This window comes from Mixophyes fleayi, chromosome 8 (genome assembly GCF_038048845.1).
Source record: "Mixophyes fleayi isolate aMixFle1 chromosome 8, aMixFle1.hap1, whole genome shotgun sequence".
Lineage (NCBI taxonomy): Eukaryota > Metazoa > Chordata > Amphibia > Anura > Limnodynastidae > Mixophyes > Mixophyes fleayi.
In genome coordinates, this window is record NC_134409.1 from 28,719,665 (window position 1) to 28,738,356 (window position 18,692).

General features: G+C 40.8%; 1 protein-coding gene across 1 annotated transcript in view; it reads right to left on the reverse strand.

Annotated features, from left to right (window-relative positions):
* Positions 1–381: 381 nt before the first annotated feature.
* Positions 382–18,692, reverse strand: part of LOC142099111 (cysteine-rich secretory protein LCCL domain-containing 1-like) — a 45,284-nt gene continuing 26,973 nt past the window's right edge. The window contains exons 7-9 of the mRNA XM_075182262.1: positions 16,564–16,618; positions 5,594–5,657; positions 382–906 (exon numbers count right to left, since the gene is read on the reverse strand). Of these exons, the coding sequence (XP_075038363.1) occupies positions 715–906; positions 5,594–5,657; positions 16,564–16,618 (311 nt within the window). The 3' untranslated portion in view covers positions 382–714. The remainder of the gene's footprint in view (positions 907–5,593; positions 5,658–16,563; positions 16,619–18,692) is intronic.

Sequence of the window (18,692 nt, forward strand, 5' to 3'; positions counted from 1 at the left end):
AGCAAAACACTGGGGTGAACGCACATCTCTTCTTTATATGGTCTGACCATTTGGCATTATGGGTATGTACTTGTATGTTCAAGTCTGACAAAGATCTGGCTACTGGGTGGTTGTGCTGAGTGGCAAGATTGCCCTGTTTACGTAACCTAATTACCCATCTGTAGTTTATTGTTCTTTCTGCTATATGGGAAATGGTTACTTCATGGTTTCCTATAACACTAACTCTCATTGGATTTTGGCGGATATTGTATGGACAAGAGAGGGCAGAATGGCTATCATTCGCATCCCATGTACAGCCTGACCTACAGAAGGAAATAATAATGGTTGTGTAGAAAATATAAATTTAAGGTCCACATTAATATATGTATTTGAAGTGCTAGCTTTTTATTATATTGCATCTTGATCGATACAGATACAACAGTTTTATTTCATGCAAACATTGATCCACAAATCTTAGTATCATAACTATAAACAAACAGAACATGCTGATATCTAATAAATACTATGTATTTCTTAGCAGAGGCGTAACACACAAATACCAGGCCCAATAGCATTGTCTTTGAGGGCCTGGTGATACTGGCCCATCCGCTCCGCAGGATTCCACTCTTCTCTTTTTCTGAGAATGCACAGTGAGCAACAACTTGGGTTTTCAATTCTGTATCGATGTTTCTTCTTGACCATGGGCTGCCCTGGTGCTACTTACACCATTATAACTTAATTCACGATTTGATTCAAGATAAACACAAATGATTCTCTAACGCCAAATAAATAGGAGTTATAGCTTTGGATCCCATTTTGGTAAGACGCAAGATACGTGCTCTGTAGAGGTTCCCTTTTTAAAGTCACATATCCGCCAGTGACTGGCATCGCCCCTGCGTGTATCGCTGCAAGACAGATATTAGAGTCCTAGGGTAAAAGGAGAAAACAAACTGAAGTACTCTGTTAGACATCAGGTCCAGATTATACAGCTCCTGACACTTACAGTGGCAGAAATTATTTTGTTGACTGAACTAATATTCATGAGAAAGCAGTCAATCAATAAATCAATTAATAATGAGGGACAGTCATAGTTACTAACAGAGACAGTATCAAGTTTTATGGATATGTCCATGGACGATTTTGACCATCGAAATGTACCTATTTTTCAAAATTGATCAACTAACAGTAAAAGTTTGTACATTTAATGCAGTTCTCATAATACATTCTTGTTCTCTGGATTTTATAAGATAATATTGTGGAGTATTTAAAGTGCAAAACTGTTCACAACTATTGACATCATTATTGCATTCTGGGCCTGACGTAATCCCGTTGTGTGCCGTAGTTTTGCGGTAAATTGCTCTGTGCATGCTCAGAAACGGACCTTACACCAACAAACGCAATTGCATGCAATTCATCTGTAAAAGCAAATTACACTTATTCTGGCCTAGGACTTGAAGGGCGGAACGGGGGAGGAAAGAGGCAGATGAACGTAGCCCAGGTACAGTAAAAGCTTTCCCAAGTAGATGCCGGCGATTCAAATTTAGCAGTACGCAGAAGTACGCTTGTTTTCAGACGTAAGCTTTTGCACCTGCTCCAGGGCAGGTGTAACTTGTTAGAATGGAGTGCTTAGCTCCGTCTCCTAGTTTCCCCAGTGGTCTAGTGGACTGGAAGTGGGTCAGTGGTGTACTAGGAAGAGGACGCCGACTGCTGCCACTAGGCAACCATCCCGGCAACACTTTTGACAACATGATCGTCCCGGAGAGGAGGGTCGATCTAAATACTACCCGGGATAATACTGCAGTGCTTTTGTATAAAGTCAGATGGGGCGTTCACATTGCTCATAAACACGGAACATACTGAATTTACTTCTTGAACCTGCAACCATCCCAGGAGGATCTCTCGGATCAAGTTGACAACCATTGACAATACAAGGTATTTTCAACATCATATGATCGAGAATTGATCGAATCACTGCATGTGATTAATTAATTATTCCCTGTATTACCTTGACAGTTTGAGGACTGGGCTTACACACCTCCACCGCATTGTTGATTTTCACTTAGAGCATAGATAGGTAGGTTTCACAGTCATTATCCACTAGATAGTACTCCCCTATGAGATATATCGTTAGTGATTTTTGTGTGTACATTTCAGTGTGACACAATGGAGCAAGTGGGACACATTACATCCAAGTTCCCTGACAATACCACTTCACCGCTGATCCACTCATCCATAATTTAATTTGTTTTAACTCTTTTTAACCCTTATAATACTTAGTACATTGATTAAATATTTATTCATTATTAGATACAAGGCTAAAGACTACTTATTTATTTTACCCAATTCATTTCAATCTATTCATTTCTGATTACAAGTAGGGAAGTTGTGCACTGGGTAAATATTTATAATTGCAAACATCCCGGCATGCAGCAGCGAACATCATGTTTGTAATAATATGAAAACCCACTGAGATGAGGGTGCCGCCTGCTGCCGCATGAAAAAGAGAGGACGCCGGCTGCTGTCGCTAAGCAACTGATGTGGCGTGCAATAGGGACAGACAATATGTGATATCAACGTGCACTACATGTAAGTACCTTTTGGGTTTGCTTAAAATCTAATGCCTAAAATATATGGATAAATAACCAAGGAAACCATTTTTGACAGCCTTCCGAGGTCACTACAGTGACCTTGGAAGGCGGCAACCACAGCTCCTTGTAGACCTAAGGAGTGATATTACAAGGTGTAAGTTCACAATGACAAATACAAAACCTATTTTGTTGATTGTTTTTTGATCTGGCCCATGTAGATATATCCCAGTGTAAGAGAAAGGGTAGATGTAGTTCAAAGAGCGGGGGTTGTAAACACACACAATTATATTATAACAGCAAAGTTTAAGAAATTTAGAGAGACCCTGGAATTGGAGAATTATGGAAGGACTACCAGGGCTTTCATTTTATTTGGAAGCTATAAACAAGGTCATGGAGTGAACTTGTAATATACTCATGGAGATGATCTATCCGATACATGATGTGACGGCAATACATGGGAGTTTGGGTTTTTCCAGCCATGTTGCAAAGCATATATGTTGAATTAAATTATCAGTTGCTGTGGGGAGCTTTTACAGGATAGCACAGTAACATGGTAAGAGGGTCTCTAGCTATGCAGATGCCTATGTTGTGGGGAAAATTTTATGTAGTTTAGATGGGACCATATGCCATCTAGTATACAGTTTATAAGTATTCTCTTTTATATAGGTATCTATAGAGGTCTTAGCAATACGTTTGATAAGCAACCATCCCTCCTCTTCCAAAGTCCTCCAGGATACTGAAATTTTAATAAACTTTCTAGGTCAAGTCCATATGCAAGTAGTGTAGAGGTATCTGTATTTGGCCAGTGGTGGAGTAATGCTCCATGTGTGGTATCTAATCATTAACATTGAAACCTAAGATTAGATCTATCTATCTATCTATCTATCTATGAGAGAGAGATTAAATTTAATACAAGACTAATATGTTACCCCAAGGTCTCTGCACAGGACACACAGTCAACCCCTAAGGTTAGAAGAGAGGAAGTTTCGCAACCAGCAAAGGAAGGGGTTCTTTACAGTAAGGGCAGTCAAGATATGGAATTCACTGCCAGGGAAGGTTGTGATGGCACATTCAATAGATATGTTTAACATAGGGTTAGACAAGTTTTAGCGGAAAAGTGTATCCAGGGATACGGCCGTTAATTAAAATGAAGGATAGTAGTGGATATAGGGAAAAATAGGATTCCAATATTGGAACAATTGCGAGAGATGAGAGAGTTTGTCCAGTCTCACTGCAGTGAGACTGGTCAAACAAAGCACCCTAAGAGACCTCCTCTATAAAGACCAGGGGCGAGTGTCACCTGTCAATCAAGCTAGGAGTGGGAGTGTAAAAAATTTCAAACTGTATTGTTATTTTGTGCAGTGCGACCGATGCCGAGCTAGTTGGCTGGTGACTCGGCAGGAGGTCAATATCTAGCCAGAGCTAGAGTCACCTGGTGTCAACCTGACAAGTGTGCTGTCTTACTGGTGATGTGTACAATAAAAACACTGTTATTCAAGAAAGAATACGTTGTGTCTGTCATCTGCCGGGTGTCAGTGTCACAAAATGTAATAAAAACAGAATCAAAATATAGTGTAGTAGGTTATATTGGTAACAATATTGATATACTGTGGTGAAGCTTGGGAGGTAGATAAATAAACAATTAGTTTTCCTCACCTCCACACAAAGAAATTCCCATTGGTGAATGTGCTTACTTTAAAAAATGGTTAAAAAGCACCTTATGCAAAGATACATCTATACTTTCATTCTGGACATTTTGAACATTTTTTAATAAATATCATCTTTAAACATTCCTACAATTAATTTGGAAAAATGTATAATCTCGGTTGCTTCAGAGTGACTAGAAGTGAGTCCCTGTCACAATTCAGGGAACACCGGAATGTACCTGCTGACGTTTGCGCAACTCTAGTGGGAGGTACAGAGTCTAATGTTCCCCCATGTTTCTTCGGGAACCCCTGCAAGTAGGTATGGATTTTGCTGCAGGAGAAGCGCAGGTTGCGGTCTTTCCACTGAGCCACCAGCAAGATACAGAGAATTGAGGGTAGTCAGTCTAGCTGGATCAGCAACGTACGGGCAGTAGAAATACACAAGGGTTTCCAGAAAAATAGTCAAGGCGAGCCGGGTCAGTAATGTTCAGGCAATGGAGAACACACAGAGGATTCCAGAAGAGCGGTCAGACGAGCAGGGTTCAATACCAAATCAAATACAGGAGCAACAGAGGAGTGGTCAGGAACAGCCAAGATCATTCACTGGGAATCACAGAACGAACACTGGAACACTGGAGCAGGGGGCCCAATACTCTGACACCAGCATGGTGCCAGAGACAGCTTTAAATAGTGCCCTGGACCAATCAATAACTCTGGCTGCGTGACATCAGTGGAAGCCGCTGGTGTTCCTAATAGCGTCTCGTTGCCTAGCAATGGGACGCGCATGCACGTGAGTGCTGGCAGGGAAGCCGGAAGTATTGCGTCTGGTTTCCTGGCAACCAGAAGCAGCAGGAGACCTGACAGCCGTCCCGATACGGAAGAGCAACAGCACCTGACAGTGCCCATAAGTGTAGTACTTCTATTGATTTGTACATGTTTATTTGAGATTGGTGAAACTCCAGTTCTGTGTTTTAGGCAGCTGCTTATAGGAGTGCTCCTAATTATATAATATCCGTACTCTATTATTGTTTGTGACATGACATGTTATTCTGCTGGAAGTAGCCATAAGAAGATGGGTAGACGGTGTCCATAAAGGGATGCACATGGTCAGCAACAATACCCAAGTAGACTGTGGCACTTAAACAATGCTCAATTTTAAGGGGCATATAATGTGCCAAGAAAACATCCCCCACACCACTACATCACCACCACTGCCTGCACCATAGACACAAGGCTGGATGGACTCCTGTTTGTGTCAAATTCTGACCCTACCATCTACATGTTGCAGCAGAAAATCAAGATTCTAATTTAATATATTTCTATTATAAAGAACAACACATTACAAACCAAGTAGCTTTACATAATAAATGAGTAACTTACAGATGAGTAAATGTCAGTTCCCCAAATTAATTGTGATGTATCACAGCCTTCTGGACAGAGCGCCCTAAGGAGAAAATAGTAAACACAATACTTTTTATTTTAAACATTTCATGGCAGTGAACTTTTAATGCAAATAATGTTTTATTTCTTGCAAAACAACATTAGCGAATTTTTTTAGCAAAAACAATTTATATTTTATACTAGGGATGTGCACCGGCGACTTTTGAGGTCTCGTGTTTTGTGTTTTGTATCCGGATTTTCATTATTTTTGGGGTTCGGATTTGTCTCGCAAAACACTTGACGAAAGGTCTCGGTTCGGATTTAAGGTTTTGGATACGGATTTTTTTGGAAAAAAACATAAAAAGTTTAAAAATCAAGTTTTTGGGCTTATTTTCACTCCTACGCTATTATTAACCTCAATAACATTCAATAACAAGCATTTCCACTAATTTACAGTGTATTCTGAACACCTCACAATATAGTTATTAGTCCAAAACGTTGCAACGAGGTATCTTTCTGGACTGCGTAGAGGAGTGGGTCACCACAATATATATAATAAGAAAACCATCAACTTGTATGATTCGCACCAATAAATGTACCTGGACTGCGTAGAGGAGTGGGTCACCACAATATATATTAAAAACCCTGAACTTGTATGATTCGCAGCAATAAATGTACCTGGACTGCGTAGAGGAGTGGGTCACCACAATATATATAATAAGAAAACCATCAACTTGTATGATTCGCACCAATAAATGTACCTGGACTGCGTAGAGGAGTGGGTCACCACAATATATATTAAAAACCCTGAACTTGTATGATTCGCACCAATAAATGTACCTGGACTGCGTAGAGGAGTGGGTCACCACAATATATATTAAAAACCCTGAACTTGTATGATTCGCACCAATAAATGTATCTGGACTGCGTAGAGGAGTGGGTCACCACAATATATATAATAAGAAAACCATCAACTTGTATGATTCGCACCAATAAATGTACCTGGACTGCGTAGAGGAGTGGGTCACCACAATATATATAATAAGAAAACCATCAACTTGTATGATTCGCACCAATAAATGTACCTGGACTGCGTAGAGGAGTGGGTCACCACAATATATATTAAAAACCCTGAACTTGTATGATTCGCACCAATAAATGTACCTGGACTGCGTAGAGGAGTGGGTCACCACAATATATATTAAAAACCCTGGACTTGTATGATTCGCACCAATAAATGTATCTGGACTGCGTAGAGGAGTGGGTCACCACAATATATATAATAAGAAAACCATCAACTTGTATGATTCGCACCAATAAATGTACCTGGACTGCGTAGAGGAGTGGGTCACCACAATATATATTAAAAACCCTGAACTTGTATGATTCACACCAATAAATGTACCTGGACTGCGTAGAGGAGTGGGTCACCACAATATATATTAAAAACCCTGAACTTGTATGATTCGCACCAATAAATGTACCTGGACTGCGTAGAGGAGTGGGTCACCACAATATATATAATAAGAAAACCATCAACTTGTATGATTCGCACCAATAAATGTACCTGGACTGCGTAGAGGAGTGGGTCACCACAATATATATTAAAAACCCTGAACTTGTATGATTCGCACCAATAAATGTACCTGGACTGCGTAGAGGAGTGGGTCACCACAATATATATTAAAAACCCTGAACTTGTATGATTCGCACCAATAAATGTATCTGGACTGCGTAGAGGAGTGGGTCACCACAATATATATAATAAGAAAACCATCAACTTGTATGATTCGCAGCAATAAATGTACCTGGACTGCGTAGAGGAGTGGGTCACCACAATATATATAATAAGAAAACCATCAACTTGTATGATTCGCACCAATAAATGTACCTGGACTGCGTAGAGGAGTGGGTCACCACAATATATATTAAAAACCCTGAACTTGTATGATTCGCACCAATAAATGTACCTGGACTGCGTAGAGGAGTGGGTCACCACAATATATATTAAAAACCCTGAACTTGTATGATTCGCACCAATAAATGTATCTGGACTGCGTAGAGGAGTGGGTCACCACAATATATATAATAAGAAAACCATCAACTTGTATGATTCGCACCAATAAATGTACCTGGACTGCGTAGAGGAGTGGGTCACCACAATATATATAATAAGAAAACCATCAACTTGTATGATTCGCACCAATAAATGTACCTGGACTGCGTAGAGGAGTGGGTCACCACAATATATATTAAAAACCCTGAACTTGTATGATTCGCACCAATAAATGTACCTGGACTGCGTAGAGGAGTGGGTCACCACAATATATATTAAAAACCCTGGACTTGTATGATTCGCACCAATAAATGTATCTGGACTGCGTAGAGGAGTGGGTCACCACAATATATATAATAAGAAAACCATCAACTTGTATGATTCGCACCAATAAATGTACCTGGACTGCGTAGAGGAGTGGGTCACCACAATATATATTAAAAACCCTGAACTTGTATGATTCACACCAATAAATGTACCTGGACTGCGTAGAGGAGTGGGTCACCACAATATATATTAAAAACCCTGAACTTGTATGATTCGCACCAATAAATGTACCTGGACTGCGTAGAGGAGTGGGTCACCACAATATATATAATAAGAAAACCATCAACTTGTATGATTCGCACCAATAAATGTACCTGGACTGCGTAGAGGAGTGGGTCACCACAATATATATTAAAAACCCTGAACTTGTATGATTCGCACCAATAAATGTACCTGGACTGCGTAGAGGAGTGGGTCACCACAATATATATTAAAAACCCTGAACTTGTATGATTCGCACCAATAAATGTATCTGGACTGCGTAGAGGAGTGGGTCACCACAATATATATAATAAGAAAACCATCAACTTGTATGATTCGCAGCAATAAATGTACCTGGACTGCGTAGAGGAGTGGGTCACCACAATATATATAATAAGAAAACCATCAACTTGTATGATTCGCAGCAATAAATGTACCTGGACTGCGTAGAGGAGTGGGTCACCACAATATATATAATAAGAAAACCATCAACTTGTATGATTCGCACCAATAAATGTACCTGGACTGCGTAGAGGAGTGGGTCACCACAATATATATTAAAAACCCTGAACTTGTATGATTCGCACCAATAAATGTACCTGGACTGCGTAGAGGAGTGGGTCACCACAATATATATTAAAAACCCTGGACTTGTATGATTCGCACCAATAAATGTATCTGGACTGCGTAGAGGAGTGGGTCACCACAATATATATAATAAGAAAACCATCAACTTGTATGATTCGCACCAATAAATGTACCTGGACTGCGTAGAGGAGTGGGTCACCACAATATATATTAAAAACCCTGAACTTGTATGATTCGCAGCAATAAATGTACCTGGACTGCGTAGAGGAGTGGGTCACCACAATATATATTAAAAACCCTGAACTTGTATGATTCGCACCAATAAATGTACCTGGACTGCGTAGAGTAGTGGGCACTGGGCACCACAATAAAAAATATATAGAAAACCTTCAACAGGTCTGAATTACACCCAAAAATAGTATCTGGACTGCATAGAGGACTGGCCACTGGCCACCACAATATAATATATAGAAAACCTTCAACAGGTCTGAATTACACCCAAAAATAGTATCTGGACTGCGTAGAGTAGTGGGCACTGGGCACCACAATAAAATATATAAAAAACCTTCAACAGGTCTGCATTACACTGCACATACGGCTGCTCCTCCATCCTCTCCATCATATACATGTTGGAGTTTCAGCGTGTGAAAACCTCTTGTTTTTGATAATGTCAGTGCATTTTGAATATTTTTCAATTTGCCCCACACCACTGAATGTACTTTATCTATGATACGCATCTATCTATCTTGACTGTGTAGTGTGGTGGCCCCGGTACACAATTTGGTACCGAGGCCACAATATAATTAAAAAACCCTCCACGGGTCAGAATTCCACCAAAAAAGGGTATGGACTGCGTAGTGTGGTGGCCCCGGTACACAATTTGGTACCGAGGCCACAATATAATTAAAAAACCCTCCACGGGTCAGAATTCCACCAAAAAAGGGTATGGACTGTGTAGTGTGGTGGCCCCGGTACACAATTTGGTACAGAGGCCACAATATAATTAAAAAATTGGGCATCAACTGTCACCGTTGTTTAATATCTGATACACCTAAATATGGACTGCACAGTGGAGTGGCCCCGGTAGTAAATTTGGTGCCGGGGCCACAATACCTCCTCCAACTTCCAAGTGTAGTGTTTATAAAGACAGACAGCGTCGAAGTGTTATTAGTTTACTTTCTTAACCCTAAAATTGTCCCTGTTGCAAATATTCGTGCAATGGACAGTTACTTTTTTATTGAAAGACTCAAGCTTTCAAGTGTAGTGTTTATAAAATATAAACAACAATACAGTAGTTTTAGAGCACGTCAATACCTCTTGTTTTAAATTATGACACGGCATTTTACTTTTGGTTTAATTTCTTGAATTTGTTTAAATTTGGTTTTACTTTTTGAACATGGCAAACGACTGTTGATTGGTCATATAATGCAAAAAAAAAAGTTCCAAGATGGAATTGTCCTTGGGCCCTCACACCCACCCTTATGTTGTTGAAATAGGACATGCACACTTTAACAAACCAATCATTTCAGCGACAGGGCCTACCAAACAACTTTGGCTGAAATGATTGGTTTGTTTGGGCCCCCACACCAAAAAAGCTATTCATCTCTCCCTGTACAGACTAAACAGGCTCTACTGAGGCAAGATGTCGTCCTCATCCTCAACCTCTGATTCCTCTCCCCCTACAGTGTGTACTTCCTCCTCATCACACATTATCAATTCGTCCCCGCTGGACTCCACAACCACAGGTCCCTCTGTAGTATCTGGAGGGCAGTGCTGTACTTCATTGAGGAATTGATTATTCATTTTTATAAACATCATTTTTTCAACGTTATGAGGAAGCAACCTCCTTCGCCGCTCACTGACCAGGTTCCCCGCTGCACTAAAAACTCTTTCCGAGTACACACTGGAGGGGGGACAACTCAGGTAAAATAGAGCCAGTTTGTACAGGGGTTTCCAAACTGCCTTTTTTTCCTGCCAGTAACAATATGGACTGTCTGACATGTCTACTTGGATGGTGTCAGCAAAGTAATCATCCACAATTTTTTCTATTGTGACAGCATCCAATGCAGCGAGAGTAGACATGTCTGCAATGGTTGGCAGGTCCTTCAGTCCGGACCAGATGTTATCAGCATCCCCGCCAGCGCCTCTTTTGGGAAAACTGAGCTTTTTCCTCGCAGCCATAGATGTGGAAGAAAATGAGGGTGGAGCTGTTGGCATGTCACGGTCCTCTTCAGAGGACAATCTCCTGACCAGCAGGTCTTTGCACCGCTGTAGACTTGTGTCCGCCGGAAACAGAGACACAACATACGCTTTAAACCGAGGATCGAGCACGGTGGCCAGAATGTATTCCTCTGACTTTAAAAGAGTGACCACCCTCGGATCCTGGCAAAGCGTACGAAGGGCTACATCCACAAGAGCTACATGCTTGGTGTAATCGCAATGGCTTACCAGCTCCTCCCTCACTTTCTCCAGCTGCTTCTGCAACAGCCTGATCAGGGGAATGACCTGACTCAAGCTGGCAGTGTCGGAACTGACTTCTCGTGTGGCAAGTTCAAATGGCTGCAGAACCTTGCATAACACGGAAATCAGTCTCCATTGCGCTTGACTGAGGCGCATCCCCACTCCTTTGCCTATGTCGTAGGTGGCTGTGTAGGCCTGAATGGCCTTTTGCTGCTCCTCCATCCTCTGCAGCATATAGAGGGTGGAGTTCCAGCGCGTCACAACCTCTTGTTTGAGGTGATGGCAGGGCAGGTTCATGCTTTTTTTATGTGCCTCTAGTCTGCGGTAGGCACTGGCTGAATGCCGAAAGTGTCCAGCAATTTTGCGCGCCACCGCAAGCATCTCCTGCACACCCCTGTCACTCTTGAGGTAATGCTGCACCACCAAATTAATGGTGTGGGCAAAACATGGGACGTGCTGGAAATTGCCCATATTTAATGCCTGCACAATGTTACTGGCATTGTCTGACACCACAAATCCCCATGAGAGTCTAAGTGGGGTAAGCCACTGGGAGATAATTTCCCTCAGTTTCTCTAATATGTTGTCAGCGTTGTGCCTCTTATTAAAGCCTGTAATACACAATGTTGCCTGCCTTTGCACGAGCAGCCATTTTGTAGTTGCTGCTACTGATGCAGCTGTTGCTGTTGCTGCGGAAGGGGATGCATCTACCCAGTGGGCTGTCACAGTCATATAGTCCTTAGTTTGCCCAGAACCACTTGTCCACATGTCCATGGTTAAGTGGACAGTGGGTACAACCGCATTTTTTAGAGCACTGAGGACATTTGATCGTACTTCTCTGTACATTTTTGGTATCGCCTGCCTAGTGAAGTGGAATCTCAACGGGATTTGGTACCGGGGACACAATACCTCCATCAACCCTCTAAATCCCACTCCACTGATGGCGGACACCGGGCGCACGTCTAACACCAACATTGCAGTTACAGCCGCAGTTATACGCTTTGCAATAGGGTGACTACTATCGTATTTTGTGGTCATGGCAAACGACTGTTGGACGGTCAATTGTTTTGTGAAAGACTTAGCGGTCTTACGACTTCCCCTCTGGGAAGATGACCGACTAACAGCAGCAACAGCAGCAGTGGCAGTAGTAGGCGTACCGCTGCAGGATTCCTCGGATGAATCCCGTATTGAGGAGGACTCAGTCTGGCTGCTGACTTGGGCTGCAGGACTGAATCTGATGGAGATTGTGGAGGAAGTTGACGAGGAGGGTGTTGCTGGTGTGTATCCAACTGGACCACGGGATTTAGGTGTCCCTGTACCGATGAGGGTCCTAGCCCCAGTTCCTGAACTAACCACTGAACTATGAAGGTTATTCAGGTGACGTATAAGGGAGGATGTTCCTAGGTGGGCAAGATCCTTACCCCTTCTTATTTGAGCTTTACATAAGCTACATATGGCCATACATTGGTTGTCTGGATTTGGATAAAAATAACTCCAGACTGAAGAGGTGCATTTTTTGGTCTTCTGACCAGGCATGACGATGGGCTTTTTCATCCCATGGACATCAGCTGTTTCCCCCCCTGGTGCCTCATTTACAATAACCACATCACCATCCTCATCATCAAGTTCCTCCACAGCGCCAGCTACATCATCAATAGGCTCCTCCCGAGCCACCTCTTCCCGTACAGTGATGGGAAGGTCAGGCTTGACAACCACCAACATCCTTGGACTCGCCTTGGGGATTTGTGATAATTTCTCTTTAGAAGGCAGAGTTGTTTGCTGTTTTGTTGCTGACAGCATAACTCTCTTCAATTTTTTGTAGGGGGGGGGAGGAGGAGGAGGGCTAAGATCCGTGGGTGAAGCTGAACCACTAGTCATGAACACGGGCCAGGGCCTAAGCTGTTCCTTGCCACTCCGTGTCGTAAATGGCATATTGGCAACTTTACGTTTCTCCTCAGATGATTTTAAGTTTCTCTTTTTGCTACTTTTTCTTAACTTGGGCTTTTTGGATTTTACATGCCCGGTACTACGAGATTGGGCATCGGGCTTGGAAGACGACGTTGATGGCATTTCATCGTCTATGTCATGACTAGTGGCAGCAGCTTCAGCATTAGGAGGAAGTGGGTCTTGATCTTTCCCTACTTTATCCTCCAAATTTTTGGTCTCCATTATATGTAGCACAAGATACTGCAGAATGTGTGAACTTGGTAATATTGCAGTACCAATGGACTTATACTGCTGGATTGGTTTTGCAAATTTGGTTATAATTACTTTTTTTTAAAAAAAAATTATTTTAATATTTTTTATAACTTTTTTTTGATTTTTTAAAAACTTGGGAATAATGGGGAAATAACTATGCCCTTAGAAGCACAGAGCACAGGACACAGCACCACTGGACTGAACAGGACACAGCACAGGACCCAGCAGCACTACGGAACTCAGCAGGACAGAGCACAGGACACAGCACCACTGGACTGATACTGCAGAATGTGTGAACTTTGTAATATTGCAGTACCACTGGACTTTTACTGCTGAATGTGTGAACTTGGTAATATTGCAGTACCAATGGGCTTATACTGCAGGATTGGTTGTGCAAATTTTGTGGTAATTAAAAAAAAATTTAATTAGTTTTTGGTATTTTTTTAAATAACTTTTTTTTATTTTTTTAAACACAGGGGAATATTGGGGAAATAACTATGCCCTTAGAAGCACAGAGCACAGGACACAGCACCACTGGACTGAACAGGACACAGCACAGGACCCAGCAACACCACTGACCTCAGAAGGACAGAGCACAGGACACAGCACCACTGGACTGAGCACAGCACAGCACAGCACAGCACTGAACAGCACGAGATATAGCAGGACAGAGGACCACCTAACACACCCTCCCTCTACCCTGATCAATGCCCGAGTGAAGATGGCGGCGACTAGCGGGGAATTTATAGGATCCGAGTATCGCGAGATCCGACAACGGGATTATGAGTCAGAGCCTCAGTTTCAGATTTGAATTTGGCGCCAATACCCGGATCTGTCTCGGATCCGACTCGGATCGGCAACGTTCGGGTGGGCTCGGATTTCATAAATCCGAGTGCGCTCATCTCTATTTTATACTATACAGTTTGCTACAATAAGATGAACATTAATTATAGATTTTTTTTTACTAAATTATCAAATATCCAAAGCATTACTAATACATTCACAGACAATACAGTAGAGTCATAGAGCGTGACTCATCAAGGCATGTATCGTACACAAAAGCACTGTGCGCATGCACAGAACCGTTCAACTGTTCATTGGTGTAGCTGTTCACTGCATCTACGTACGCATAGGACACTTACTACAGCCTACGATTTCTGAGAGTGAACGTGGTGTGTTGAAAAGGGGCATTCGGCCCGTAGTCAATGTACAGTAAGGCGGTGCCAATCTCGAGCGCACGCAGCCACATCTGAATCAAGCTTTGGGCATTTCAAACTTACTTGTTTATCTGCCGTATCTCTTGCTCCGGCTACAGTCCTGAGTAATAGTGGTGACAGTCTCATATGCATGCTATAACATGTGCTTGCAAGCAGGAGCAACTGTAAAAATGTATTTTATGTTCAGGAGACATTTAGATCATCCTAATAAATGTATATCATGTAAAAAAAAATAATTTTCTTTTCATTTTTAACTGTTTTGTCATTAATGCTTATATTATTAACAGGTGACATTAATTCAATAGGTTTTTTTTCTGTGCGTTCTCTTGCGAATGTATATTCCACATAGACATTGGTCATATCCTACAGTGTTGTGTGTAGTAGACCAGAGCAGACCTACACCCTAATTCCTCAATATCCTCAGATCCGTTCCATGTTGAATTTGGGAGTGAGCAGAGCCGATTTATGTGCATTTTAAACCAAACGCACGTTATACTCATACTGCATGAACAAAACGGAAAACTGTATGAAAACAGATATATTTATAGTCCCAGTGGACTGCTGCTACTCCTTAGACATCCAACAACAGCAGGATGCTACCTAATGTGAAACAATTCAATACAGAAGAGGGCAATAGTGCAACTGAATTGTGTTATAATAAGTAATATCACTTTAATGCTTATTTGGAATCATTTCTGATATTTGAACTGGCAGAGGAAGATGACTCAAAGGACACAGTTGATAAAGATATGTAATGTTTGACACCAGGAGCCCAGTCCTGCAAATCAATCGAACAACCAAAGAAGGGCATAGTATAAAATGTAGGTCTTTCCATCTAAGTCTCGTGTGCAGATTGATTTGATTTCTAAAAAGTAGCACTAATCAGAATTTTGATACTGTAACTGTTATTTTTGAAGAGATGGCAATTCCCTACCTATTGATCTGGTGGCTGGTGTTTGTTTTTATGCTAACATAGGAATATTTTTCCGACATATAAAGATAGCTATCTAGGACAAAGGATGAAGAAATAATTAGTTAATAGTAACATTTTTTGAAAAAAGCAAAATAGAAAAGGGGAAGGAATAGTAGAAGTTATAAACAGAAAAAGGGAAGGAATATTAGAAATTGGCAAGAAAATTCCTGAGCTATGTAACGAAGATAAAGGCTGGTGACTTTTGTACTGCGTGGAAACCCAAATTGCAGCAAACGGTTGATGTTACAGCAACATCATCCCATTTGTTTACAATAAAGAAAAGAATAAGAAGTTATGATGAAGGAATGAAAGGATAGCAACAGATGATGAGATTGCAGCCGCTTCTTCCGGTTATCAGTAATGGACACATATGCTTCTATATACAGAAACTATACACTGACAGTGCAGCACTGAAGAGCCAACATTTCTTCCCTCAATTCTAGCTCTTTTGTAACCAAAAATTGTTGGACCTGGTGGGGAGGTCTCCTGTTCCATTAGCCAGTCCTCCATTATTATAAAGGTATTTGTTACAGATAAGGTTTTATAGTTTGCGCTCATTTCTTTTTCTTTTAAATGTGGATGAAATTTGGCCGATGCAGTTGACCAGGAAACTCAACAACAGCGGTCTGTACCAGGACAAAGAGGGTGTCCCAAAACTGCATGTGACCGTTGTGCATTGGGTTCACATTCTACGCTTGGACTTCCATTTTTGGATACGTACCTCCTGAGTGCGCTGAGTGCTCCTGAGTGCGCTGCCCAATAATTATGATGTAATTTGGGTTTATATTATCTTTAAATATGTGGAATAACATTCAGATTTAGACGAGTGTTCTGAGAGGACTCTAGTAGTTCTTCACTACTGGACAAATTAGCCAAGATCTCCAGCATTACAGAATTAGGCAGGTCATGTTTATGTTCATTATTTAATAGTTAAACAACCAGATTTACTCACCGTAAGGGGTCCCCCCAGTCCACAATATCTAAATAGGTATCACAAGTAATAAGCCCTGAAAGGGAACAAAAAAGGAAAACCACATAAATATATTTTATATTTACACTAATAAATATTTTACTGTACCTTATATATCATAACATACTGTTGTCAATGCTGTGTTCTCTGTGTCAGCTCTAGATGCAAGTAACTTCAAATAAATATCTTCGGATGCACTATATGTTGTATCTGCTTTCAGGCTCAGACTGGCTATTGAAGGAGAGTCTGCTGGTGACCCCCCAACCTAAAGAAACCCCTACAGATTGTTTGCTACAAATGAAAACATGAGAAAAGTAACTTATTTAGCCACTGATATCACAAAATCATTAATATGTGCTACATAACATTGTATTTTTGACTCTACAGTAGACCCTTTTGTAGTTGTGTATATATACTGGTGACCCTGATATTGACAGTAATCATGTAGCCTGGAGTCTGTGTTCTCTGTTTAATGCAAGAAATGAACAATGTATTATTTGTGGGTCAGTTAAATGGTGGGGGTAGTCCATATATTGGTACCTCTCTGTACTCCCAGCAACTATTTTCACATTGCAGATTGCTGTTACTATTTGGAGAATAGTCCAAAGCATCAAATCAAAGTACAGAAACTAGAGCATTGAGATAGGTATTGTCCCTTGTCAGTTGTTGGGCTCCAGTGATTCATTCTGTAAAAGGATTTGGTGCGCTGCTCAGAGGACAGCTATGCCAACACTGTATCACCACTGTTAACAGCAGAAATTAACCAAGTTTTAGCTAAGGTTTAGGGCATGTGCTGTGTATAACCCTTCTAACAATGAGTTACTATCACATGGAGAATTTATCATTTCACTTTATGACAGATTAAACCTCTTAGTCTGAATATTTGAATTTAGTGGTTTATAGTTTTAATGTATCTAGACAGGGGCGCACGCGGGGGGTTTCTGAGTCTCCAGAACCCCCCCCGCGGATCGTAGTCAGGCAAAAGCATGTTTTTAAACATGCAAAAGATTTTTTCTATCACAGCACCGCCGCGACGCTTCTGTCACAGCGCCGCGGCTGCTGTATAACTCACAATCGGCGAGAAGGAGCTGCTGCGCATGCGCGAGTGCAGTAGCTCCTCCCTTGAATACCCAGCATCACCCATCCCTGCTTCCCTGAGGCCTGGTAGGGCTTGATATTTCAAGTAATATTTCAATTAATATATAGTAAAATATCGTCAGATACTGGCCACAATCAATCTGATTTACTGTTTTATTAATAGACCAAAGACTCTATTTCTGGGCAGCCTGCAGGGTATGCACAGCTGTGTTATTGTATATAAATATTGTATTATAGGATTAAGAAAGTAGAGGATTCCTCTACTTTTTTAATCCTATAATACAATATTTATATATACTCACACAGCTCTGAATACCCTGCAGGCTGCCCAGAAATAGAGTCTTTGTTCTATTAATAAAGAAAAACTACATCAGATTGATTGTGGCCAGTATCTGATTTCACCCTGTAACCCAATAACAAATCTATATAAATATATATATATATATATATATATATATGTGTGTATATATATATATATATATATATATATATATATATACATGTATATTTATATACATATTTATATATATATATATATATATATATATATATATATATATATATATATATTTATATACATATTTATATATATATATATAGAAAGATAATAAGCAAAAGGCGCTTAGTGCAATATTAGAAAAACACCAAAATGTGTGACAATGATTTACATATATATGTGTGTACCTCATACACCATATAAATATAAAAAACATACAAATTTGCGCAGCAGGCAGCTCCTCAAAAAACAAGCACTCATTTGCAAGTGCTCAAATAATTCTAAAAGACAAAAAAAGAGAAGCGCCACGCATAGTGTATTAAATGACCAACAATTAGTCTTCTCAAAGTGGCAAACAAGTGAATTGGCCTCGTACCAAAAGACAAATAATAAACAGCTTATCTGTAATTAGATTCCCGACATCCTATATAGACTCCTTGATGTCCAGTCTTTATGGTTCCAGAAGTTCAGATCACTATGGACTCAGAGCAAAACTATTATGGTGTAGTATGCCAAA